The 25,782-nt window shown below is 41.0% G+C and overlaps 1 protein-coding gene across 1 annotated transcript in view; it reads right to left on the bottom strand.

Moving 5' to 3' along the window:
• Positions 1-25,782, bottom strand: part of ASB3 (ankyrin repeat and SOCS box containing 3) — a 114,683-nt gene that overhangs the window by 51,754 nt on the left and 37,147 nt on the right. Inside the window, exons 3-4 of the mRNA XM_065401193.1 lie at positions 14,890-15,101; positions 11,344-11,502 (exon numbers count right to left, since the gene is read on the bottom strand). Of these exons, the coding sequence (XP_065257265.1) occupies positions 11,344-11,502; positions 14,890-15,085 (355 nt within the window). The 5' untranslated portion in view covers positions 15,086-15,101. The remainder of the gene's footprint in view (positions 1-11,343; positions 11,503-14,889; positions 15,102-25,782) is intronic.

Below are 25,782 nucleotides of genomic sequence, written 5' to 3'. Positions count from 1 at the left end.
TTTGCAGCTACATCATATTGCCATCCCATTACAACAGGAGCTGGCTAGCATTGTTCTGGTAGCCTCAGCAATGAAAGGGAAAAATTGAATGGGAATGGAGACTGAAGTACTCTTTCAAACATAAATTAGTTCCCCCCGTGCTTTACTATTCATTAACGATCATCTAACAGCAGAGTTTCTGTGGGCATTTGTAAGTGGGAGTTTGGGATTTTTTCCTCCCCTTTCTTCTTTACTAAGAATAGGGTCTAGGAAGAGAAGATAATGATGGCTCCCCAAGGAGGAGAGGAGAGGAGAGAAGCGTTGAGGAGAGGAGAGGAGAGAAAGATGATGTTTGGATGAAGAAGCTGCAGGATGTTCATCATCCTTGAGGGGATATCTGATGGAAGCTACTTATGCATGAAATGTCATCTGGTAGAGCTCATGGCAGAGAAGTTTCAAGGATCAGAGATACAGTTAGAGACAATGATGGCATTCAGACTGGGATTTGAAAATATGATGCAGGAGAGGAGTGAGGAGGTGATACAGACAACTCAAGATTTGTGGAAACCTGCCAAACAAAAGGATCTAGAGGGCATTCTGCCAGAAGAGGAGGCTGATCCATGGAAGAATATAACCACAAGCACAAGGCAGAAGAGACTAGATAGTGGTAGTGAAATTAAATTGAGTAACAGGTTTGCTGCACTAAGGAATGAGGAGGAGAAACAGGCAGAAAATGGTGTGGTGAGGAAGAAAAGAATGGAAGCCAGTGCCTGCAAAAAAGAGGACGAGATTATGGAAATAAACATGGACCAAAGCCTAAGGAAAAATGAGGATGATGTTCAGAGGACTGTGAGAGAGGACATAAAACAGATTCATACCAACACCAGGAAGAGACAGGTCTATGTGATTGGGATCTCCATATTCAGAAGAATTGGCCTGTCACCAGAACAGATCCAGAGAACGTAAGATGTAATGTCTGCCAGGATCAAAGATATGAGATGTGGACATAAGGCTACAGAGGACCAATGTGGGGGTTGGTCCTGCTTTGAGCAGGGGGTTGGACTAGATGACCTCCTGAGGTCCCTTCCAACCCTGATATTCTATGATTGATCCCGAAGGAAGTGGGGAAAAATCCACTGATTGTGCTGCATGTCAGGATGAAAGACACTGTTAGATTCCCAATGGAATGGATCAAGGATGTCTATGCTCAGCTGGGTAAGATGCTTAAAGAAATGGAAGCTCAGGTGATTTTCAGTGGAATATTTCTGGTCCCTAGAGAAGGTGGATGAAGACGTAATGCGATAATGAAGATCAACAGATGGCTCAAAGATGGTGCTATGAGAAAGGTTTATCATACAATAATGAAACATATTCCTAAACTGATTTAAATCCCCATATATCTGAAAATGCAGAATGGTATGCTGTACAGTATGCTGTAAAACCACTGGGAGGCATTTTTGGAAAGAAGACATCTCAACTGATGGGCTCCACTTTGTAACCTGGGGTATTAATCTTCTGGATCAAGGCTGGCATGACTGATAAGAGATTTAAATTAGGAGATGAGGGGAGAAGGTTGGGAAAGACTCATGAAATTTCCACACCAGGCTTCAATACACAAGAGCAAAAAAAATCAGCTAAATGAAGATTAGTAAGGGATAATGGAATATTACAAACCAGAAAAGTGAGTGTCGTCTGAGGGAAGCATCTGAAATACTTGTACACAAACGCAAGGAATCTGGGCAACAAAATGGAGAAACTGGAACTCCTGGTGCAGGAGGTCAAACCAGAAATTTTAGGGATTACAGAAATATGGTGAAATAGCATTTGTGACTGGAATACAGGTATTGAAGGGTATGCACTGTTTAGGAGAGATAGGAATAAAAGTAAAGTTCATGGGGTAGAGGTGTACATCAACAAAGCAATAAACTGTAAAGAAATAAAAAGTGATAGTATGGACAAAACAGAATCTGTTGGGTCAAAATCACTTTGGGGAAGGATTGTAAAAGAGGTTCTATTGGGAGAGTGCTACAGAGCCCCAGGATCAGGCTCAGATGTGGATAGTGATCTCTTTAATATTCATATTATTAGAGAGAGAATTACTTCGGGGAATTGTGTTATAATGGGAGACTAAATTACTGCATACAGACTGGAAAATAAATGCTACTGATACTGGTAGGACCCAGTTATTCTTGGATATAATAAATGACAGTTTCTTCATCAAATTGTCACTGAATCAACAAGAGGTGATGCACTTTTAGACATGGTTTTAGTAAGTAGCAAGGCTATCATAGAAGAGCTGATTGTAGAAAATAACCTTGGATTGAGAGACCATGAGTTGACTCAGTTTAAATTAAATTGAAGAATAATCAAAACCAGGTTGTCAACTATGATTTTTTATTTCAAAAGGACAGACTTTGGGAAATTAAAGGAATTAGTTAAAGAAGTCAGCTGGACTGAAGAGCTCATGGACTTAAATGAGGAGGAAGCTTGGAACTTCTTCAACTATATAAATACTATCTGAAATTTGCATCCTAAGAAAGGGGGGAAGTTTATAGGGAAAGACTCCAGACCCAGCTGGATGAACGATCACCTTGAAAAGGTAATTAAAAGTAAATAAAGAGCCTATAGGAAATGGAAAAAGGGGTTGATCAGCAAAGAAATCGATATTGTGGAAGTTAGAAAATGTGAGAATAAAGTGAGAATTGCTACAAGTCAAGCTGAATTAGGTTTTGCCAAGGAAACTAATATAAATAATAAAGAGGATTTTTAATTATATAAATAAATAGAGTATAAGAAAGGATGAGGTTGGGCTGCTGTGCAGCGTAATAAACAGCTGCCAGTTTAAAACAAACAAAAGAAAGTATTTCATCACACAACGTGCAGTCAACCTGTGAAACTCGTTGCCAGGGAATGTTTTGTGAAGGCCAAAACTCTAATGAGGTTCAGCAAAGAATTAGATAAATTCAGGGAGGATAGGTCCATCAATGGCTATTAACAAAGACAGTCTGGGATGCAGTCCCAAACTCTGGGTGTCCTTAGCCTCTGACTGCCAGAGGCTGGGAGTGGATGATGGTGGATGGATCACTCTGTGATTGCCTGTTCTGTTCATTCCCTCTGGAGCACCTGGCATTAGCCACTCTTAGAAGACAGGGTACTGGGCTAGATGGACCATTGGTCTGATCATTAGTATGGCCATTCTTATGTTCTTGTGTTGATGGGAAGAAAGAGATTACACATTATCTAGGTATGGCCCAAAAACTAAATGAACACTTCACCTCAGCTTTCAATAACAATGATAATATGGAACATGTGCATGAAGGCTGTATGGCTGATGGAAATTAATGTCTAGATATGGAAACAATTACTTCTGAGGTGGAAGAAAAGCTTAAAGAATTTAATGCGCTCAAATTGAGAGGACCAGATAACTTCCATCCCAGAATACTGAGGAACCGGTACATGAGATTGCTAGTCCAGTAGCAAGGATTTTTAATAAATTATCTATTCAAGGGTGGTACATATGTCTGGAGAATAGCTGATGTGATACATACATACATACATACATTTTAAAAATGGGGGGGCAATGATCCAGGCAATTATAGATCTGTTAGTCTGACCTCAATAGTATGCAACATTTTAGAGCAAATTGTGAAGGAAAGAATAATTAAATTCATATGATAAAGGGGATGTAATGCAACATGGGTTTACCAAAGTCATGCTAGACTAACCTGATTTCCTTCTTTGAGGAAATAACTGATTTTTTAGATAAGTGAAGTCACTAGATCTAATATCTTTGGACTTCAGTAAAGCATTTGACACAATGCCATATGGGAAATTATTAATTAAATTAGGGAAGATTGGGATCAGTACAAGAATTGTAAGGTGGATAAGGAATTGGCTAAAGGGGAGAAGGCAACAGGTTGTGCTGAAAGGTGAATTATCAGACTGGAGAGATCTTACTAAAGGAGTTCCTCAAGGATCAGTCTTGAGACCAATATTACGCTTTTTTTTTTATTAATGGCCTTGGCTTAAAAAGTAGGAGTGTGCTAATGAAATTTGCTGATGATACAAATTTGGGAGGCATTGTCAATACAAAGGAGGATCAGAATATTATACAGGAAGACCTGGACGAAGTTGAAGACTGGAGTGGCAAAAATGGAATGAAATTCAATACTATAAAGTCCAAGGTCCTGCACACTTAGGGTCTAACAATAAGAATTTTGGATACAAGCTGGAAGCAACAGAGGAGAGAGACGTAGGTGGGTGGGTCAATCACAGTATGACTGTGAGTCACCAATGTGAAGTGACTCTTAAAAAGGCAAATGCAATCCTTGGATATATTAGGCAAAGCATGGCCAGTAGAGAGAGAGGACTGTTAATGCCATTGTAAAAGACCTCATTTGGAGTACTGTGAACAATTCTGGTCACCCATGTTCAAAAAAGATGAATTTAAACTGGAACAGGTGCCGAGAAGAGCTACTACGAAAATCAAGGGAATGCAAGGCCTCTCTTATGAGATGAGACTAGAAGAGCTTGTCTTGTTTAGTCTCACAGAAAGAAGGCTGAGAGGGGATATGATTGCTCTCTATAAATACATTAGGGGGCAAATACCAGGGAGGGTGAAGAGTATTTAAGCTAAAAGACAATGTTGACACAAGAACAAATTCAAGATGGAAATTAGAAGAAGGTTTCTAACCATCAGACGGGTGAAGTACTGGAACAGCCTCCCAATTGGAGTTGAGGGGGCAAACAACTTAAATTAGTTTTAACAGAGAGATGGATAAATGTATTAGTGCAATTACTTGTGATGGCGGGGGACAGGGCTCAACAGCCCTGGGATTCCCTTCTGATTTCTACCTAACATTCCTAAAGCTCATGCTTCGGGGTTTCAACTGGCCACCAGCAAGCATCAGGACGGCATTTCCTCCCCTGCCTCTCAAATGTATTTGGGGAGGTTTTTTCACCTCCTTCCTTTGAAGCATCAGGGATGGCCATGACTGGAGAGGGGACACTGGGTGGGGTGGGCCAGGGCTCTGAGGTGGCACCGAGCATTCTCTCTCTCTCTCAGAGGCTTAGCTAACTGATTCTTGCTCACATCCCCAGGGACTAACTGATCATCATATGTAAGGTCAGGAAGGAATTCCTCCAGGTCAGATTGGCAGTGACCTTGGGGTTTTTTGCCTTCCTCTGCAGCAGTAGTTCTCAACCAGGGGTACGCGTACCCCTGGAGGCATGCAGAGATCTTCCAAGGGGGTACATTAACTCCTCTAGATATTTGCCTAGTTTTACAATCGGCTACCTAAAAGCACTAACAAAGTCAGTACAAACTAAAATTTTATATAAATAATGACTTATTTATGCTGCTCTATATACTATACACTGAAAGGTAAGTACAATATTTATATTCCAATCCATTTATTTTATAATTATATAGTAAAAATGAGAAAGTAAGCAGTCTTTCAGTAATAGCGTGCTGTGACACTTTTATATTTTTATGTCTGATTTTATAAGCAAGTAGTTTTTAAGTGAGGTGAAATTTGGGGGTACGCAAAACAAATCAGACTCCTGAAAGAGGTACAGTAGCCTGGAAAAGTTGAGAGCCACTGCTCTGCAGCATGTGAGTGTAGATCAGGTGAGTTGGATATATCTCCTTTAATCATGTCTCTGGCATTGCAGGGGCCTGGGTCACCTTGGTCCCTCCTATTCTCTCCCTGTAGTCTTCTGTGGATCTCATTTACTTTGGTCTCATGTCCATTGTTGAGTTTATTGTGCAGATGCTGGCTGGGGCATTGGTGGTCTGTGATATGTAGGAGATCAGACTAGATGATCTAGTAATCTCTTCTGGCCTTAAATTCTATGACTCTATGATTACATAACAAGAGGACTTTCAGTGTCCAATGCAACAGAGATGGCAACTCTCTAGCACATTATATACACAAACAACTAAATACACAAAAGTTGTTCAGATGCGTGTGTGCACTGGAATTATTTTGAAAGCATAATCTTTAAAAAGGAAAGTTTTAAAGAAAATAACTCTATAACATGGAATAAAAATTATTTGTGTGTTTTGAAAAGAGAAGTGAGATCTATTTTTAGTTCACAAGTGTTTTCATTAACATTCAGAGTGAGTTTATTTAAGGAACATTGCATAAGGATTTTTGTGTGTCATTTTCATTGCCTGAGCCTCAACCATTTGGTGTGATCCACATGAATTAATACTTATGCTCATATAGAGCCCCACTGATTTTAATGGGACTTTGGGCAGGCATAAGGGTTCAGGAAAGGCTCTTCCCTAAATCTGTTCTATTTGATGATCCAAATTTGCTTTTTCATATGTAGTACCATCATGTTTATTTACCAGTCCCTCCATTTTTGCGACAAACTAACTTAACAGGACATGCTTTGTAGTATCATAAAAGAATGCCTTTGAATGCTCATCAGTCTGATAGTAAACATTTGGTAAATGACCAATAGAGTTTCTCTGTTGATTTAATTCTCTTTGGAATGTTAACGCACAACCTCTTCACACTTGATGAGTGCCTACAACTTCTAGTACTTTGAATGTCTCCAACAAATGGCTGTTCCATATCTTTAATTTGTAGTCTTGCTGTGGTCCAATATAATCTGAGAGAGATTTTGAACTTAATCCAAATCTAACCTTTTTTATTTTTTAATCTAGTCACTACGAATCCTCAAGCCTAGCCTTTGGTCCAATTTAACATACCTCATCATTTATACTATTTTCATCATCATAGTATCAGAAGGCCTCAAAGCTTTTTTTCCCCAAATTTTTTTAAGTGAATAAGTGACTTAGTTGTAAAAAAAAAGAAAAAAAAAGAAAGAAAGAAATAGGCTTATAAATAGTCAATGCCTGGTGTACCCTGCATTTTGTCTTTTTAAAAAGGAAGCATTGAGAGGTGCCTGCATCCATTAAGAAATTTACTCAGGACTTTCACATTATGTGCCCTAACAGTAGGTACTTCCTGGACCGAGTTTTCTTTAAGATCCCTTAAGCTCACAGTATTTTTCAAAACAGACACCCCTCCACCCCCCCCCCCCCCCAGATATTTTGATTCCATTTTGCTTCATTAGGAAATTTTCCACACATGGGTATAGCCAGACTAACATAATTAACAACTATGACACCTATTGAGTTAAATACCTATTTTAAAAGCAAACCAATTATGATTAAGGTATACTCTGTTGGGTAAATGCTCATCTACCAAACAGAGCTTTGTTTGATTGGGTAAAGAGTATGCACAATAATACAGATATTTAATCAGGTCAATAACATTCCTTTAAAAAGTCTAGATATAGATATAAAATTAATCTTTAACACATTTATCCCAAGTATGCAAACAATTTCACACAAAATTATGTTTAAACAACAGTTTGGTGACCTTAGCTGCCCTTGTTTGGGCAATGCAAAGTTAAGGCAGATGCTTTTACATGTCAGTATGAGACCATAAGAACATAAGACCGGCCATACTGGGTCAGACCAAAGGTCCATCTAGCCCAGTATCCTGTCTTCCGACAGTGGCCAATGCCAGGTGCCCCAGAGGGTATGAACAGAACAGGTAAACATCAAGTGATACATTCCCTGACCAAGTATGAAATTATTTAAACATACTATATAACTTTATATTTTCCTTAGTTCAATACAAAGTACTCACTTGCCAAACAATATTGTGTTTATTAAGTTCTAATGATGTTATTTTAACCACTTCTTCATTTGCATGTATTCCTAAGAAATGCCTCAGAATACTAAATTATTTTTCTAATTAGTATGCTAATAATATAACTAAACATACACAGATTGTAATAGGGATGAAAAGCCTCAGCTTTCTGACAATTTTAAAAACCTGGTTCCAGAATCAATTAACAGGCAATAAGGCTTTTAACGTATCCAACTCGAATAACTGGCTATAAAACAACAAATTAGACTTTAGAGGTCCAATTATGGCAAATCTCCTGTAATTCGAGTTACATCCATTTTATCAGAGAAGAGTATTTGAGCATAGCGATAATTGATGCTGACTCACAAGTGATGAACAAACTTACCTCTTGTTAAATTAATGTATGTACGACAAACCTGAAAAATATTCATCCTCCAAATCCAGTGAGAATTTACAATTCAGTGCTGTCATAAACATACAGCTAAAGGGAGCATAAAATCCCTCTTTATCCTGTAAAGGGTTAATTCCTCTTTTACCTGTAAAGGGTTAAGAAGCTCAGATAACCTGCTTGGCACCTGACCAAAAGGACCAATAAGGGGAGAAGATACTTTCAAATCTGTGGGGGAAGGTTCTTGTTTGTGTCTTTGTTTTGTTCTCTCGGAGTCAGCAAAGGAACCAGGGCAGAGCAAATACATCTCCCTAAGCCATATGTGGACTAAGCATCTAGTATTGCAGAACTAGTAAGCAATAGCAAAGAAATGCATTAGATTATCTTTTGTTTTAGCTTGTGAATTTTCCCTGTGCTAAGAGGGAGGTTTATCCCTGTTTTTGTAACTTTAAAGTTTTGCCTAGAGGGGAAATCCTCTGTGTTTGGAATCTTTTTGTTACCCTGTAAAGTTATCTTCCATCCTGATTTTACAGAGGTGATTCTTTTATCATTTTTTAAAATAAACTCCTTTTAAGAACCTGATTGTTTTTCAGTGTCCTAAAGACCCAGGGGGGTCGATCTGTGCTCACTTTGTAACCAATTGGTTAGGATATTATTCTCAAGCCTCCCCAGGAAAGGGGGTGTAGGGACTTGGGGGGATATTTTGGGGGGGAGGTAGGGCTCCAAGTGGCCCTCCCTGAATGTTTGTTTAAATCACTTGGTGGTGGCAGCAATCAAGGATAAGATGGAACTTGTGCCTTGGGAAAGTTTCAACCTAAGCTAGTAAAAATAAGCTTAGGGGGTCTTTCATGCGGGTCCCCACATCTGTACCCCAGAGTTCAGAGTGGGGAAGGAACCCTGACAAGTGCATTGGCACTTTTTTACCCCAGAAGACCACTAAAATACTCTACAGGCTTACAAAGTCAAAAATAATCTTTAATATTTCAAAACACAGGAGAAAACCAATCATTTTACAAGAGTAAATGTTTATTTATTTCTGTGGTATTGACACTGCACAGACATTGTTTACTAAAACCATAACCTTTTTAGAGCATTCAATGCCAATTGGGGGAAAAAATTACTCCCTTCAGTATAAATAACAGGAGTACTTGTGGCACCTTAGAGACTAACAAATTTATTAGAGCATAAGCTTTCGTGGGCTACAACCCACTTCTTCGGATGCATTTTTGCGGATACAGACTAACACGGCTGCTACTCTGAATCCCTTCAGTATGTGAACAGTTTGATTCTTTTACAAATGCAGAAGGAATTTATATGTATAACTACTTTCAAGAGATAATAAGATTTCCCTCCAAGTGTGCATCATTTGAAGAATGGAATTCACAATCAACACAAGCAAAATAAAGAAACCAATGACATACAGAAAAGCAAAACAACAAAAGATGGCAGGAAAAAATGAAGTATGAATAAATTATCGCTGCTTGCAAATGTCAAATCTTCCACAATTTTCAATATTGATGAAAGTAGGCAAAAAAGAATCTCTGATTCAGAGGAAAACATATCCCAGACTGATTGAGGAATATAAATAAAACAAATATCTTCACGAAAAATAATTAGTAACAGTTGTTCAGGTTCATATTCCACCAATACAAACATGAAAATCCAGGAAATCCCTCGTTAATGGTCTGATCCTGTTCCTGACTTCAATGGTGCAGGATCGAACCCTGAAACTTCAACTATCCCTTGCAATTTATAGCCATGATTTCACCTTCTCCATGTTGCCACACCCACATCATAGCATAAGTGCCTCCATCCTCCACTTCCACACAAAACATGCAACTTTTAACTGCAACATGTTGACTGGTTTAAAATGGATGATTTACAATTGTTCAGAATGTTGAATTGATGTTTGTGGAAGTAGCTGGTTAGTGTGCATGACAATGGAGTTTTTTTAAATTGAGAGCTATATTAAGTGTTGTGTTACAGTATGGTAAATGTAAAGAATTGTTTTAAGTGGAAACAGTCTGTAATAGTGTTTATCATTTTGGGAAGTTTCCATTTGTAATATTTCTAATTGTTTGATTTAGCTGATGTAAGTGAAGGAGTATGGGATGTTATGTTTTTTCAATAGCTGATGTTTGTGGTCAGAGTTAAGGTTGCATGGTCCATGTGGAGACTGAAGAGGTACGTGAGTTGTGAATGTGAGTAATAACGTAATCTAAAGAGGGCGAAATCATGGTTGTATATTGCAAGGTATGGCTGAAGACCCCCTTTAGGGATGAGCTTTTTCCTAAACTTAGAAATATCAAGAATATCAAGCTCTCTCTTCTGTGTTTTTCTGCAGGACTCTGTGGCAGACTGGAATAGGAACAGCTCTCAACTGAAGAAGTGAATTTGCAGAACCTTTCACAAAGAGAAATATTTCCTCCCAATTACTTATCAGGCATTTGAGTTAGGTAGTGTAAACATAAAATAAAATAAAATGTTTTTAAAAGGGCTGACTAAAAAAATTCCCATGTCAGTTGCTCAAGTTTTGCTCTCCTACTCCTATGACCTCATAAGTCTTACTAGTCCTCCAGTCATCTGGCTTTGTGTATGGTATGGATTTTTTTTTAGCAAAAATGTTCTGCCATTGCTAACTCCAGCAGGGATCCACGATGAATATTGACCGAAGGAGCACTATCATAGACAAGGCTCCCGCAGCCAATGACTCTTTAATACCATGTTGTCCAACTCAGCTTATGAAAGTTCTAATCAATAGGTTGTTTAAAAATGCTGGCAGCTGTAAGGATTTTGGCTTGAAGCTGCACTGAAGTTAACAATTTAAAGACAGGAAATTTTTCTCAACAACCCCCAGCATAGTCCAGAAATATCAGTATGCTAATAGTACAAATAAACATGCACAAGTCTTCTAGGAGTAAGAGTGGACAGACCTGAATTTCTAATGTAAGAGTAGGCAGGAATAAAACAAAACAAAGAAGACTTACATTTAAAAGTCATATAACTTCCAGTCTTTGTTTATATTTCAAAGAAACAAAAAGGGATAAAATAAAAAGTTTTCCACTTTGTGGGTTCCCTTTAAAAATATTGTTTGAATCAGATGCATTGAGATAGAAAAGGAGAAAAGTTAAAGAAGTTTTCAGCAATGTCTGCATCTCAGAATCAAAGGCATGCCACTATACAGGCCACAAAAGAACATGAAACTTGCTGGACAGTGAAAGAATTGTGGGGTAATACCATGACTTTTTCCTACATATCCAGCATTGTTTGATTTTAAAATATATATATATATATATACATCACCTAGGAATAGCGGAGTAGTTTCTTCATAAGTAACATCATTAGTCTCAGCTCCTGCCTCCAAGAGAACATTGATGCTTTCCAAACATCCATTATTTGCAGAAAGATGTAATGCACATGTACCCTCAAATGTCTTTGATTTTATGTAGTTATCAGATGGAGCTAAGAATAAGGAGAATTAAAAAAGATTTTTCTAATATGAAATTCTAAAAAGGACAGTCACTTACCTTACAGGATTCCTGTGCCTTGGATCCCCTCATAACCCCCACCCAAGGGCACAAAGGGTGAAGCAGGCTCAACCATCCCTTAGTTCCTTCACCAAGACACAATCCAGATGGTATATGACTCCATGGTAGAAGAGAACAAGGGCAGGTTGTAGAATCCATGCAGACAATACCTCTCTAGAACCACAGTTATTGTAAGGTAAGTAACTGTTCTTTCTTCTCTGAGTGATTGTCCACAAGGATTCGACTTCTGATGACTAGCAAGACCTCATAGTCAGGAGGTTGGTATTAGAAGTCCTATTTAAATAATGACTGCAGGACAGCTTGGCCAAGGCAGGCATCAGATTTTTGAGGTTTCAACTGAGGAATAGTGTTGGCTGAAAGTGTAAACTGCATCCCACATAGCTGCCCTGAAAATATAAAATAGGGATCCTTTTCAAAGAAGCTGCAGAAGCTGCCTGAGCCCTGTTGGAATGGATTCTAACTAGCATGGGTGGATCTAAACTACCTATCGCTCAGCATGATTTAATACAGTCTAGGCCAGGGGATCTCAACTTTTTTTGAATCAGCCCTCCCTCCCGCCAATTTTATTATTTTTTAAAACTTGGAGTCTATAAATGAGGGGGATGGAAAAGTGGGATGTTCCAGTGTAATCTAGGTGGAACTGGGGCCATTAATATATTGATCTCAATAAAGGAATCAGGCCTTTGATTCTGCTGTCTAACCATGCACAGGCTAGGAAACCTTTTAAAAGCACATACATCTAAATATCTGCAAAGTTTCCAGGCAGTAATTCTCAGTTTTAGCATCAGAGTGCTGGTGGGCACTGTGACCTTCTGTGCCAAGTCACAATGCCATCAGATGGAGGGGCAGCCAGGCCGAATTTGGGTGAGTGGCATTGCAACCCAGTAGGTTAGTGGGAAAGCTCACTGCGACCCTTTAGAAAGTTTGACACTAACACTGCCGTACTGATTTAGACCAATGTTTCTCAATGACAAGTCTGTGGACAAGCGCCAGTCCCCAAGATCTCTCTGACACAGCAAGCCAGTCCCTGGTATCAAAAAGGTTGAGAAACACTGATCTAGACAATCTTTGGATAGCTATTGTCTGACTATTCACCCTATCTGGAAATGCTACAAATAGCCTAGCGAATTCCTGAAGGGTCTTTTCTGTTGAAGTAATATAAGAGAGCACTAACCACATTAAGGGGTCCAGTTTGGCTTCCCCTTGGTTTGAGTGAGGCTTGGGAAAGACAAGCAGCAGGTGAATCACATAATTTAAATGACAATCTGAGATCATTTTTGGTAAGAACTTAGGGTGAGTCACTGTCTTTATGTAACAATGTAAGGAAGGCTACCCATGAGGACCTGAATTTCCCCTACCCTTTGAGCTGATGTATAGAAACTAAAAAGGCAGTTTTAATAGATAAATGGTGTGAAGAGCAAGCTGCTCAGGGCTCCAAAGGGGTCCCCATTAAGCCAACTAAAATGATACTGATGTTCCAGGAAGGAGGGAGCTCCCAGACTGGGGGAAACATGAGTGAGGTCCCTGAAGAATCTAGCAACAGTAGGGTGGGAAACAGTAGGGTGTGACCCTGAATGAGAGGATGATGAGCTGATTTTGCTGTTAATTGTACCCTTATGCAGCTGATGGATAGCCCTGAATGCTTTAGGGATAGCAGATAGTCCTGAACCATAGGAATCAAGACTCCTAAGGGAGTCAGGTGGAGTTCTGCTGTCCAAATAGGGAACACCTCTTCCATTTAGTTCACAGGTCAGCCTATCAAGTCTTTTCTGCTATGCACAAGGCCCTTCATTTTCGGTATTTACCATTTTTACCAAAAATTTTCCAGGTTTTACAAAAGTTATTAAGTTTTTACCAATTTTCACACTAATTTTGAACCACACAAGTACATGAGAATACTGATTATGTTAAAAATATATATATATATTATGTAGACGTGTTTATGTTACTAATACATTAGTCTAAATGTAAATGTGAGACTATTAAAGTAAGGCAATGTAGTGGAAGGTACACATGCACATGTGTGTGTGTGTGTGTATTTCTAGGCTGACCAGATAGCAAGTGTGAAAAATCAGGATGGGGCGGCAATGGGAGTGGGGGGTAATAGATTGCCTCTATAAGACAAAACCCCAGTATTCAGACAGTCCCGATAATATCGGGACATCTGGTTACCCTATGGATGTCAGTGCTCGACTCCTAAAAAAAAGGAAATGCTGGAACTCCCCAGACCCTGCTCCAAAAGGAAAGATGGCAGATAGGTAACCTGGGCAGACCCCAGGGCAATCCCCTGGACCTGACACCCAGTTCTGAAGTTACCGAGCTGTCATCTCTTTCCAGAATGGGGAGCTGGGTCAGAAGTACTCTTATACTTTTCTCTATTTATTTTGTTTTTTTCTGTCCTCCCATTCCCCCAATACTAACCCTGATATTTACATCCAGAAAACTGTTGAAATTAATTTTTTACACTAATTTTCACTTGTTCTTTAGTTTTTGTAATAAAGATCAATACATTCCCTGAAAATGAGGGCCTTGGCTATGCACCAATATGTTCTGGACTTCAGCTGAACAGCTTCTTCCGATGGTAGTTAACCAGACAGCATCCACACTATCAAATGCAATGATGCTGGGTTCAGATGTAAGATCTGACCTCTGTTATGGGAGCTCACATCAGGTAGGACAGTTAGTGTTACTGGGGACTGACAGACTCATTATGTCAAAATACCAAAGTTGCCTGTAGGCCAAATTAGGCCTAGTATGATCATTAATGCTGTACATGTACATTATCACCAGAGTCCATGAGATAAAGAAAGCCTGCGCTGTAAACCCCACTTGAACAGAATGTTTGGCATTTCCTGTTCCATCTGAAGTAAACAGGTCTATTCTGGCAACCTTAAATTTGGCATTTCCTTATTTATGAGTGCTTGTCTTTGCAACCTAAATAACATTCTTTTAACATGTTTTTTTTATGTAATATAATAAGATAATTACTACTTCAGCACTGCAAACTCCACTTGGGATCTCAGAATTCGATCAGCAGTGCTTAACAATAGAGAAAACTTTTTTTTCCAGAAAAGTAAGAATATATATTTCAAAGACATCCATAGAGTATTCCTACCCTTGAGCAGAAAGGTGCCATTTTTATCATATATTTTTTCTCACCCTAACCACATTTAAATTCACAAAAGAAATCAGAAAGTGAATGAGGTTGGTTTATCTTATGTTACAGTATATTCTATTTATAGGGGAAGTGAGCAGGGAAAATAAAAATAACTTGCCTCATCCTGAATCAAGTTTTCCTTACCTGCATTAATTAACAACTTCAGACATTCACTGGAGTTGTGAAATGCTGCTTCATGGATTGGCATCCACCCTCTGTTATCAGGAACATCAATGCTGTATCCCTGTTTAATTAGTTTCCTCAAACTTTTGACATTTCCTTCTCTAGCTGCAAGTCCAACACTGGAGCATCTGTCTGAATAGGCCTCTGTGAAATCCATCCTTCCTCAGCTCACTCTGAGAATAGAGGGCAAAAAAGTTACTATTAGTCCAGCAAGTCTGTAATTACAACAGACAACATATTCTTAAAATCTGAGCCAAGATTGTCAGGTCTGCCCAGTTTAATTCATCTAATGGGAACTACCTTTTTGGATTAATTTTAGGCAGTATTTACACTATTGCCATCCTGGGAGGTAAAATTTTGCTTTGTGTTTCAGTGACATTTAAAGTCTTTCTTCAAATTGTTTTGAAACTGGTTTATCTTGACACTATCCCTGGATAATACATACTTTGCACTTATCCTTGAATGAAAGATACCATTTCTCAAATGCTTTACAAATTACTAATTTTTGAACACTCAAGACATACTTCATATTAACAAGTAAAGACACAATCCTTGGGCCAAAAGAATATACAAACCTTTGGCCTGATCCTGCAATTCGAGGTGCACAGACCATTCCACCCATGTAGCATCTTACAGATTTCAGTCAGGCTCTGCATGAATCTGATTGCAGATATACAGACATAAAACAGGTGATACAGGGAAAATAGGTGAGGGTAAGGCAGGATGGTTAAGTGGCTAGGGTGCTAGCCTAAGACTTCAAAAATCCAGATTCAATTCCCTACTCTGCCACAGACCTCCCATGTGACCTAGGACAAATCATTTAGGGTTTGTCTTCACTGCCGGCTAAATCCAGCTTCTGTAATCAATGCAGCAGGCACTGATTTAGGCTGTCTGCTGAAGACACAATAAGTCAGTGAGAGAGTGCTCTCCCATAGACTTCAGTACTCCACCTTCCCAAGAGGCAGAAGCTATATCGATGGGAGAGCGTCATGTAGACACCTCTGTAAACTGATCTAAGCTATGTTGACTTAAGTTACGTAGCATAACTTAGATCGACTTATCTCGTTAGTGTAGACCAGACCTTAGTCTCAGTGCACTGTTGTACTTTGCTGCCTCAGAGGGGTATTGTGAGGATGAATACATTATAGACTGTGAGATGTTCATGCCCAGATTTTTAAAAGGTAGTTAAGGCATGCTCTGCTCATCATTGCAAAGCTTAAAGCGATTGAAGCTATGTCTTCCCTACCGCGGTAAATCATAGAATCATAGAATATTAGGGTTGGAAGAAACCTCAGGAGGTAATCTAGTCCAATCCCCTGCTCAAAGCAGGACCAACACCAACTAAAGCATCCCAGCTAGGGCTTTGTCAAGCTGGGCCTTAAAAACCTCTAAGGATGCAGATTCCACCACCTCCCTAGGTAACCCATTCCAGTGCTTCACCACCCTCCCAGTGAAATAGTGTTTCCTGATATCCAACCTAGACCTCCCCCAAAGAAACTTGAGACCATTGCTTCTTGTTCTGTCATCTGCCACCACTGAGAATAGCCTAGCTCCATCCTCTTTGGAACCCCCCTTCAGGTAGTTGAAGGCTGCTATCAAATCCCTCCTCACTCTTCACTTCTGCAGACTAAACAAGCCCAGTTCCCTCAGCCTCTCCTCGTAAGTCACATGCCCCAGCCCCCTAATCATTTTCATTGCCCTCCACTGGACTCTCTCCAATTTGTCCACATCCCTTCTGTAGTGGGGGGACCAAAACTGGACACAATAATCCAGGTGTGGCCTCACCACTGCCAAATAGAGGGGAATAATCACTTCCCTCGATCTGAGGCAATGCTCCTACTAATACAGCTCAATATGCCATTGGCCTTCTTGGCAACAAGGGCACTCTGATGACTCATATCCAGCTTATCGTCCACTGTAATCCCCAGGTCCTTTTCTGCAGAACTTCTGTTTAGCCAGTCAGTCCCCAGCCTGTAGCGGTGCATGAGATTCTTCCTTCCTAAGTGCAGGACTTTGCACTTGTCCTTGTTGAACCTCATCAGATTTCTGTTGGCCTAATCCTCCAATTTGTCTAGGTCACTCTGGACCCTACCCCTACCCTCCAGCGTATCTACCTCTCCCCCAGCTTAGTGTCATCTGCAAACTTGCTGAGGGTGCAATTCATCCCATCATCCAGATCATTAATAAAGATGTTGAACAAAACCAGCCCCAGGACCGACACCTGGGGCACTCCGCTTGATACCAGCTGCCAACTAGACATCGAGCCATTGATCACTACCCGTTGAGCCCGACAATGTAGCCAGCTTTCTATCCACCTTATAAATAAATAATAAATTAATTAATTAATGGAGATATCCCATCTCCTAGAACTGGAAGGGACCTTGAAAGGTCATCAAGTCCAGCCCCCTGCCTTCACTAGCAGGACCAAGTACTGATTTTGCCCCAGATCCCTAAGTGGCCCCCTCAAGGATTGAACTCACAACCCTGGGTTTAGCAGGCCAATGCTCAAACCACTGAGCTATCCCTCCCCCCATTTATAGTCCATTCATCCAATCCATACTTTTTTAACTTGCTGGCAAGAATACTGTGGGAGACCGTATCAAAAGCTTTGCTAAAGTCAAGATATATCATGTCCTCCGCTTTCCCCATATCCACAGAGCTAGTTATCTCATCATAGAAGACAATCAGGTTGGTCAGGCATGACTTGCCCTTGGTGAATCCATGTTGACTGTTACGGATATCCTTCCTCTTCTCCAAGTGCTTCAAAATGGATTCCTTGAGGACCTGCTCCATGATTTTGCTGGGGACTGAAGTGAGGCTGACTGATCTGTAGTTCTCTTTAAATATGGGCACTATATTTGCCTTTTTCCAATCGTCCGGGACCTCCCCCAACTGCCACGAATTTTCAGAGATAATGGTCAATGGCTCTGCAATCACATCAGCCAACTCCCTATGTGAATAACGTAGCAGGAGTCAATGTAGCTTAGGTCGACTTACCGCGGGGTTCACACTAGGCTGGGTCGACGGGACACACTCCCAGTCGACTTACCTTACTCTTCTTGTTTGGGGTAGAGTAGCGGGGTCGACTTCACTAGACCCGCTAAATCGACCCCAGTGCATCAATCCCCGGAGCGTCGATTCGGGGGGCAGTAGTATAGACATAGCCTTAGACAGCTAAGTCCTATTTCAAAAAGTGACTTAGTCATGGAGACTTAGCTGTCTACATCATTTAGGTCTTGCAATGCTGAGCAGAGCAATGCCTTAAATACCTTTATATTATTACAGTAATGAGGGCAAAATATATACCTCAGATAGACAGGGGTTACAATAATAAGAACATGAGGTTACTCAGGTAAGATATTTGCACAACTTCATTCCATTACATCAGATTGCTTGTTTGTCAGTTATATTATTAACTTTCTTCTTGTTTGCAACTTGACAAGAGTGAGATTTTTCATAGTGATATGGAAAAAACAGTTACCTACCTTCCGTAACTGTTATTCTTCGAGATGTGTTGCTCATGTCCATTCCAAGTAGGTATGTGCGCACCATGTGTACAGTCATCGGAAGGTTTTTCCCCTAGTGGTACCAGTCGGGTCGGCTGTGGAGCCCCCTGGAGTGGCACCCTTATGGCAGTGTATATAGGTCCCTGCCAACCCGCCGTCTTTTCAGTTCCTTCTTGCCGGATACTCCAACAGAGGGGAGGTGGGTGGGTCTTGGAATGGACATGAGCAACACATCTCGAAGTACAACAGTTACAAAAGGTAGGTAACTGTTTTTCTTCTTCGAGTGATTGCTCATGTCAATTCCAAGTAGCTGACTCCCTAGCAGTCCCCCAGGAGAGGTCAGAGTTCACAGAGTTGCAAACTGTAGCACGGCTCTACCAAACGCAGCATCATCTTTAGCCTGCTGTGTGATTGCATAGTGCAACATAAAGGTGTGGATACACTACCATGTTGCTGCACTGCAGATGTCCTGAATTGGGACTTACGCCAGAAATGCTGCAGATGAAGCATACGCTCTTGTGGAGTGTGCTGCCAATGCTTGGGCTGGAATCTTTGCTAGGTCATAGCACGTTCTGATACACGCCATGATCCAAGAAGAGACTCTCCTGGATGAAACAGGGAGACCCTTCATTCTTTCGGCAATAGCGATGAAGAGCTACATCGACTTCCTAAACGGCTTCGTTCGCTCAATGTAAAAGGCTAATGGCTGTCTGGCATCCAGGAAATGAAATATGCGTTCCCTGTCGTTGGCGTGTGGCTTAGGGTAGAACACTGGCAGAAAGATGTCCTGATTCACGTGAAATTGCGAAACTACCTTGGGAGGAAAGCTGGGTGCGGCCGCAATTGTACCTTGTCCTTATAAAACACGGAATAAGGGGGCTCGGACATCAAAGCCTTGAGCTCAGACGCCCTCCTCGCTGATGTTATAGCCATTAGGAACGCCACTTTCCAAGAAAGGTAGAGCAGAGAGCATGAAAAGGTGGGAGTTGTCTTACCAACTCTGAGAGGCCAATTAAGTAAGACAACTTCCACCTTTTCATGCTCTCTGTATGTGTATATATATCTCCTCAATATATGTTCCATTCTATGCATCCGAAGAAGTGGGCTGTAGCCCACGAAAGCTTATGCTCAAATACATTTGTTAGTCTCTAAGGTGCCACAAGTACTCCTGTTCTTTTGGTCTATGAACTAACTACTTAAAACACTAGAAAAACTATACTAAGTAGAACTATATACAATACAAGAATAAACGTTCGCTATGAAAAGCGAAGCAGAGAATGAAGTAGCTCCAACGACAGTCACTGTCGGTAAGGAACTCAAGAAGTGGCAGGTCGGCAGAAACCTACATACACCGCCATAATGGCGCCACTCCAGAGGGCTCCACAGTTGACCCAACAGGTACCACTAGCGGAAAAACCTTCCATCGATCGTGCAGGCGGCGCGCACACATCTACTTGGAATTGACATGAGCAATCATTTGAAGAAAAGGAGGTGACTTGGAAAATAAATTTTGAGAAGAGGTTTAAAGGGAACATGGAAGAATGCACAGAAGGGGGCATGACAGAAAAAAAAATACAAGGTTGCTGAAGCTGACATCACTAGGGTACATTGATTGCTTAAGTCTTGCAACACCGATTTGAGGTATTATATCCATTTTCATCACCCCCAGAGCTCAGACTTCATTAAAAGAATGAGTATATCTCCATGGTGCAGTTGATCACTGTGGCAGGTTCACCAATATTAACGTGGGGTGGTATGGAAAGGTCCATGACACTAGAATCTTTCAAAAATCACACTTATTTTATTTAAGGAAAAAGTTGCTGCAGGATCTCTATGGACCTTAACAGTATTCTGATTCCCTCCATCATTCTTGGAGACTCATCTTATTTTTCTAATCCCCTGATTTATATATAAAGCTTTTTCCTGGACACTTGAACAAGAGAAAGGACCTGTTCTACTATATACCCTGAGTAACTGAAGAATGACAATGGACTGTGTGTTTGGAGATCTGAGAGGGAGAGGCTGAAGACTGCTGAGCAATATATACCATATGTGACAACTGCTTGCTATGGTCTGCACAACATCTGTGAGAGCCACACTGATGGGTGGGAGGTGGAGGTCCAGACACTTTCATGACTGATACTATGAACAGCCAAGAGATTCCCTCTGCAAACTGCAGCAAATAATCAAGGCCACACGGTCAAGGACACCCTGTGCACCTACTTTGAGACTAGCAGCTGAATTGTGGCATGGTTTCATTAGTGTGTGTGTAGGGATTTAATTAAACAGATGTTTATTTTGCTTTTTAAATGCTTTGTGGTACTTTTTTGGAAGAGTGTTTTGTTACGTGTATGGGATATGTGGTATTTTATGTACCTTTATTGAACTTTTGTCAAAATTAACCATTACCGAACATCAAGCAAAGCAAACAAAAACATTAATTGAACAAAACTACATTTTTAGCCATTGCAACATGAACCACAACATAAAACAGTGAAAACAATGCAAAACATCGCAAACTTTATACAATATCATCGTGCAGATATTCACCACATTAGAAAAAAGTTCTGGTGCTACACTTGTCACAAGCATCTGTATGTGCAGGATTTCTGCACGGTGGCTTTGCCTTGGGTTGTGGATGGCGTGAAAAGAAACTATCATCTGTCATTGTAAGGGTGAAGGAGGGTTCCCAGAAGTCACTGTTTCCAGAGTCCTGTGGTATGGTGGGGAGAGGGAAATGCCTGTGGCTTGAGTTTTGAGAAGGGTACTGCTGCTCCCAGTACCCGTGATTCTCTATGGGCTGCAGAACATGTCTGTGCTGGGATTGTGGTGCTGTAGCAGAACATTGTGCCAACATGTTCTCAGTCAAGACAGTCTGGTTTTGCATGTGTTCCAGGAGCTGTATCAGCATCTCTCCCTCTCTATGCATGTTTTTTGCCTTCCTCTCGGTCAGCACGGAGAACCTCTGTCCTGTCTCTCTGAAAGAAGAATTTCCCTTTACTCTTCTGTCTTCTTATCCCACTTCTGGGATGCTGTCCCCAAACGCTTCGCCTTTGGTCTTCCCTTTTCTGATTAATCAGGTATTCTGCAGTTGACAATGTTCCTGTCCTTGGGGGCCATAGGGTGTCAGATGCAGAAGCAGGGGGAGCTGAGAAACAGAACAAGTAGTTATTGAAGCGATTCAAGTTTCCATGGCAACAATTATAAAATGATGCTTTCTCCTCAGTTCTGGAATGCTATTTCAAGAATCTTGCCAATTGGGGAGATAAGTGTTTCACCTGAATTTCCCTTTGTACAGGAGCCTTGGCTATGATTGGCTAAGGTGGGCAGCAGAGTTCAGGGGTTTGGACTGGTGGTTTGCAGGGGCAAGGAACCTCGGGGTGGGCAGAAGGATTTGGAGGTCTACCTGGGCTGAGGACAGGGGCTAGGATGTTTGCAGGTGCCATACTTTGTCTGCCCGTCCACTTCTGCAGGCAGTCCTAGCATTGGACAATGCAACCTTAATACAGAGGCAGATAAGAGGCTTTTTGAAAAAGGGGATGAGCAAACCAGAAATCTATGCAGTGATTTTATTCACCCCCAGAAATGCTGCAGGACTGGAAGAGGTAGGCTACCCACAGAAGTAATCCTAAGAAGGCTGTGTACTCTGCAGTGTTTCTGCCAATATACAGCATTATCTTTGCCTTAAATTCTGTTTAAAATCACCTGCCAACATGCACAAAGTGTACTGCTAAATACAGTTCTGCTGTAATTGTTAACAATGCTGATGGTCTTATTACAGCTAGCCAAGTGCCTATGCATCTCTATGCATTTATTGTCACCCTTTTGGAAACATACCTCATAAAAATGCTATGACAGCTGAAAGCTCAGGGCATTGATCAAACTCTGAAACAAAGTATTTTTTATGCTGCATTATTTTTCTGTAACTGACATTTCAATAAACATGCCTGCATTATATGCTGTGTTTTTTGGTTTGGTTGTTTTTTAAAAAAAAAAACACTCTGGCACCCCTACTTTAACCAGGGCAGGAAGCCTGGGAGACCATGGCAGTTGACCAGGAGAGGGAGCATGAGGGAGATGAGGTGGCAGATGGCTGTGAGAAATGAAAATATCAGGGATATAATCCCTACAGAGCTGGAATTCCCTGGCACAGCTACCATACTGAGTAAAAGGGAAGTGGGGATGAGAAGCTGAGCTCTCATCCACACAAACTGGTGGCTTCCATTGGGCACCTGGAACAATATGTTAAAATGACCTATACATTTTATTGTAATATAGCACGTAATACTTACAGGCAGAGGTCCCCTCCTCAAAACTGTCAGTCTGGTGTCTGCCTGGGAATCAGAAGTCTGTTCCTCTAGGTCAGGCTTGGGGTCTTGCATGGGAAAGAAATCCTGGCTTTCAGGGAATCCTCCACTTCAGAGTACTAGTCAAGATTCTCCTTGGTGTTCTCCACAACATATTGAGCTTCAATGGTGGCCTAGATGGTAAAAATCCTATCCAGGTCCTCAAAGTAGGGGCAGGTAGTTTGAGTATGGCCAAAGGTCCTCGTTCTGTCCTGGGTTTTTTTTATAATTCTGACAGAGCCTCTGCCCTTTATTGCAGCATTGAGCCAAGTCCAAGGAGTGACCCCAGTTGGTCATTTGATTAGCTATATACTTGAATATTTTCTTATTACTGTGGCTACTATTAAAGCAGGACTGCACCAATTCCTTTCCCCAGATCACAAGAAAATCCATGACCTCTGCAAGGCTCCCCACAGACGCACAAGGCATGGTTGCTATAGCACTGTTGTAATGCTCCAGGAGCGTGTAATCACAAACAGAGCGTTCCTGGCTGCACACCAGCATTTAAATAGGGAGGTAACATCTGGTCATCATGACCCCTGTGCAGCAAAGGGCACACAGGTGAGCAGACAGTTCAGTCCTGGTGTAAAACAATGTAGTGTCCTACCAGTGGGAGGACTGAAAAATTAACCTGAAATACTGATGCAGCCACACAAACTCCATATTAATTACACACAATATTCCAACTGGAAATTAATTTTGGAATGAATTAAAGTGGATTATCCAGTTTGCACTAACTAGCCAGTTAATTCAGAAGAATTGTGTTGTGTGGATGCAGTCCATTTTAATTTGAAAAAATGCCAGTTAGTCTGAAATAAACCCATTGTGTGGACAAACCCTAAAACACCATCTGAACCCAGCAGCTTGTCTACACTATGCTTTCCAATGTTGCTAACAGCAACGGAACTGCATTGGCATTAGCAAGAGTGGGATCTTTTTGCAAAGTTTCCCTAATGTACACAACATCATGCTGAGTCAGCAGCAGAACTGAGTCATTATTCCCAATTGCTCTGATGATCTAACCACTAAATTACACTGCTTATTTAAATAAGTACATTACCACTAAACATTATTTAAATTTGTATATAAGGTCTCATTCTGAAAGGACTCCAGCACATCTGATGTCTCAGATACTCTGGTGTCATCCTTTTTCAGAAACACACACAGTGCACAGACAATTCTGGTGTTGGAGTGGAAAATGAAGGGACAGCATACTGCACATGATAACGGAGAGAAAATTTTAATGAAGACATGAAGGCAAAACTCTACTCTCACAAGACCCCATGCCACTTTTTAAGTCCATGCACAGCACCTCAAACAAGTAACAGGTTTCAGAGTGGTAGCCGTGTGAGTCTGTATCAGCAAAAACAACGAGTAGACCTTGTGGCATCTTAGAGACTAACCAATTTATTTTGGCATAAGCTTTTGTGGGCTAGAACCCACTTCATCAGATGCATGGAGTGGAAAATACAGTAGCAGGTATATTTATACATACTACATGAAAAGATGGGAGTTGCCTTACCAGGTGGGGGTCAGTCTAACGAGACAATTCAATTAACAGTAGAATACCAACGGAGGAAAAATCACTTATGTAGTGGTAATGAGGGTGGCCCATTTCAAACAGTTGACAAGAAGGTATGAGTAACAGTAGGGGGAAATCAGTATGGTAAAATTAGGTTTTATAATGACTCATCCACTCCCAGTCTTTATTCAGGCCTAATTTGATGGTGTCCAGTTTGCAAATTAATTCCAGTTCTGCAGTTTCGCATTGGAGTCTGTTTTTCAAGGTTTTTTTGTTGAAGAATTGCCACTTTAAGTCTGTTATTGAGTGAGCTGGGAGGTTGAAGTGTTCGCCTACTGGTTTTTGAATGTTGTAATTCCTGATGTCAGATTTGTGTCCATTTATTCTTTGGGGTAGAGACTGTCCGGTTTGGCCAATGTACATGGCAGAGGGGCACTGCTGGCACATGATGGCATATATCACATTGGTAGATGTGCAGGTGAACGAGCCCTGATGGTGTAGCTGATGGGGTTAGGTCCTATGATGGTGTCCCTTGAATAGATATGTGGACAGAGTTGGCACCGGGGTTTGTTGCAGGGTTTGGATCCTGGGTTAGTGTTTTTGTTGTGTGGTGTGTAGTTACTGTTACTCTCACCTTTCATGTACTACTATGTACTTTTCATGTACTATGTATAAACATACCTGCTAGTGTATTTTCCACTCCATGCATATGATGAAGTGGGTTCTAGCCCACGAAAGCTTATACCCAAATAAATTTGTTAGACTCTAAGGCGCCACAAGGACTCCTTGTTGTTTTTGTTCAAATAAGTAAGTAATTAAAAAAGTGTCTTGTCCAAAAATTTGCATGCAGTAAACTTCATGGAACTTAGTTTAGAATAAGGGGCTGAAGTGAGCTGTGCACACGCTTCGAATCAGTTGTTGCATAAAATCTAGGACCTGCAAACTTGATATTTAGATCACTGCTGAAAGCTGTCCCACCAGTTAAAGCAGGGTAGTCAACAGGCAGACTGCGGGCCAAAGCTGGACCACCAGGCACTTGTGAATGGACCCCAACAACTTTTTATTACTTATTACCGTCATTGTTGTTTTTTATGATGTTCTCTGGAGTATGGACCTCGACCATACCTTGACCAAGAAATTTAGACCTTGACAAAAAGTAATTGACTACCCAAGAAATCCCAACTACTGCACCCCTGGATGTATGTGTTAGTAACATTCTCTACAGCAAAAGAGAGGAAAGGAAGGCTTTAAATGGGTACCAAGATCCAGGGCCTCCCAAGGAGTCCCGCAGAGGGGCAGACGGAAGACCCGTGAAATCCCTTACTTAGTAACTTATTATGCCATATATCCTACAACCGAGAAAACACCGGTCTTACATGTAGGCGACAAAAAATATCTGTAGGGAACCCACTGCATTGCCTCGTCATTCGCGTACCCCGCCGTAGAGCCGCACGTCAGAGACAGACAGCGGCTGGCGCAG

The sequence above is a fragment of the Emys orbicularis genome, chromosome 3, assembly GCF_028017835.1.
Source record: "Emys orbicularis isolate rEmyOrb1 chromosome 3, rEmyOrb1.hap1, whole genome shotgun sequence".
In the NCBI taxonomy this organism is placed as follows: domain Eukaryota; kingdom Metazoa; phylum Chordata; order Testudines; family Emydidae; genus Emys; species Emys orbicularis.
Note: the sequence above shows the minus strand (reverse complement) of the source record. Positions and strands in the feature narration are given on the sequence as shown.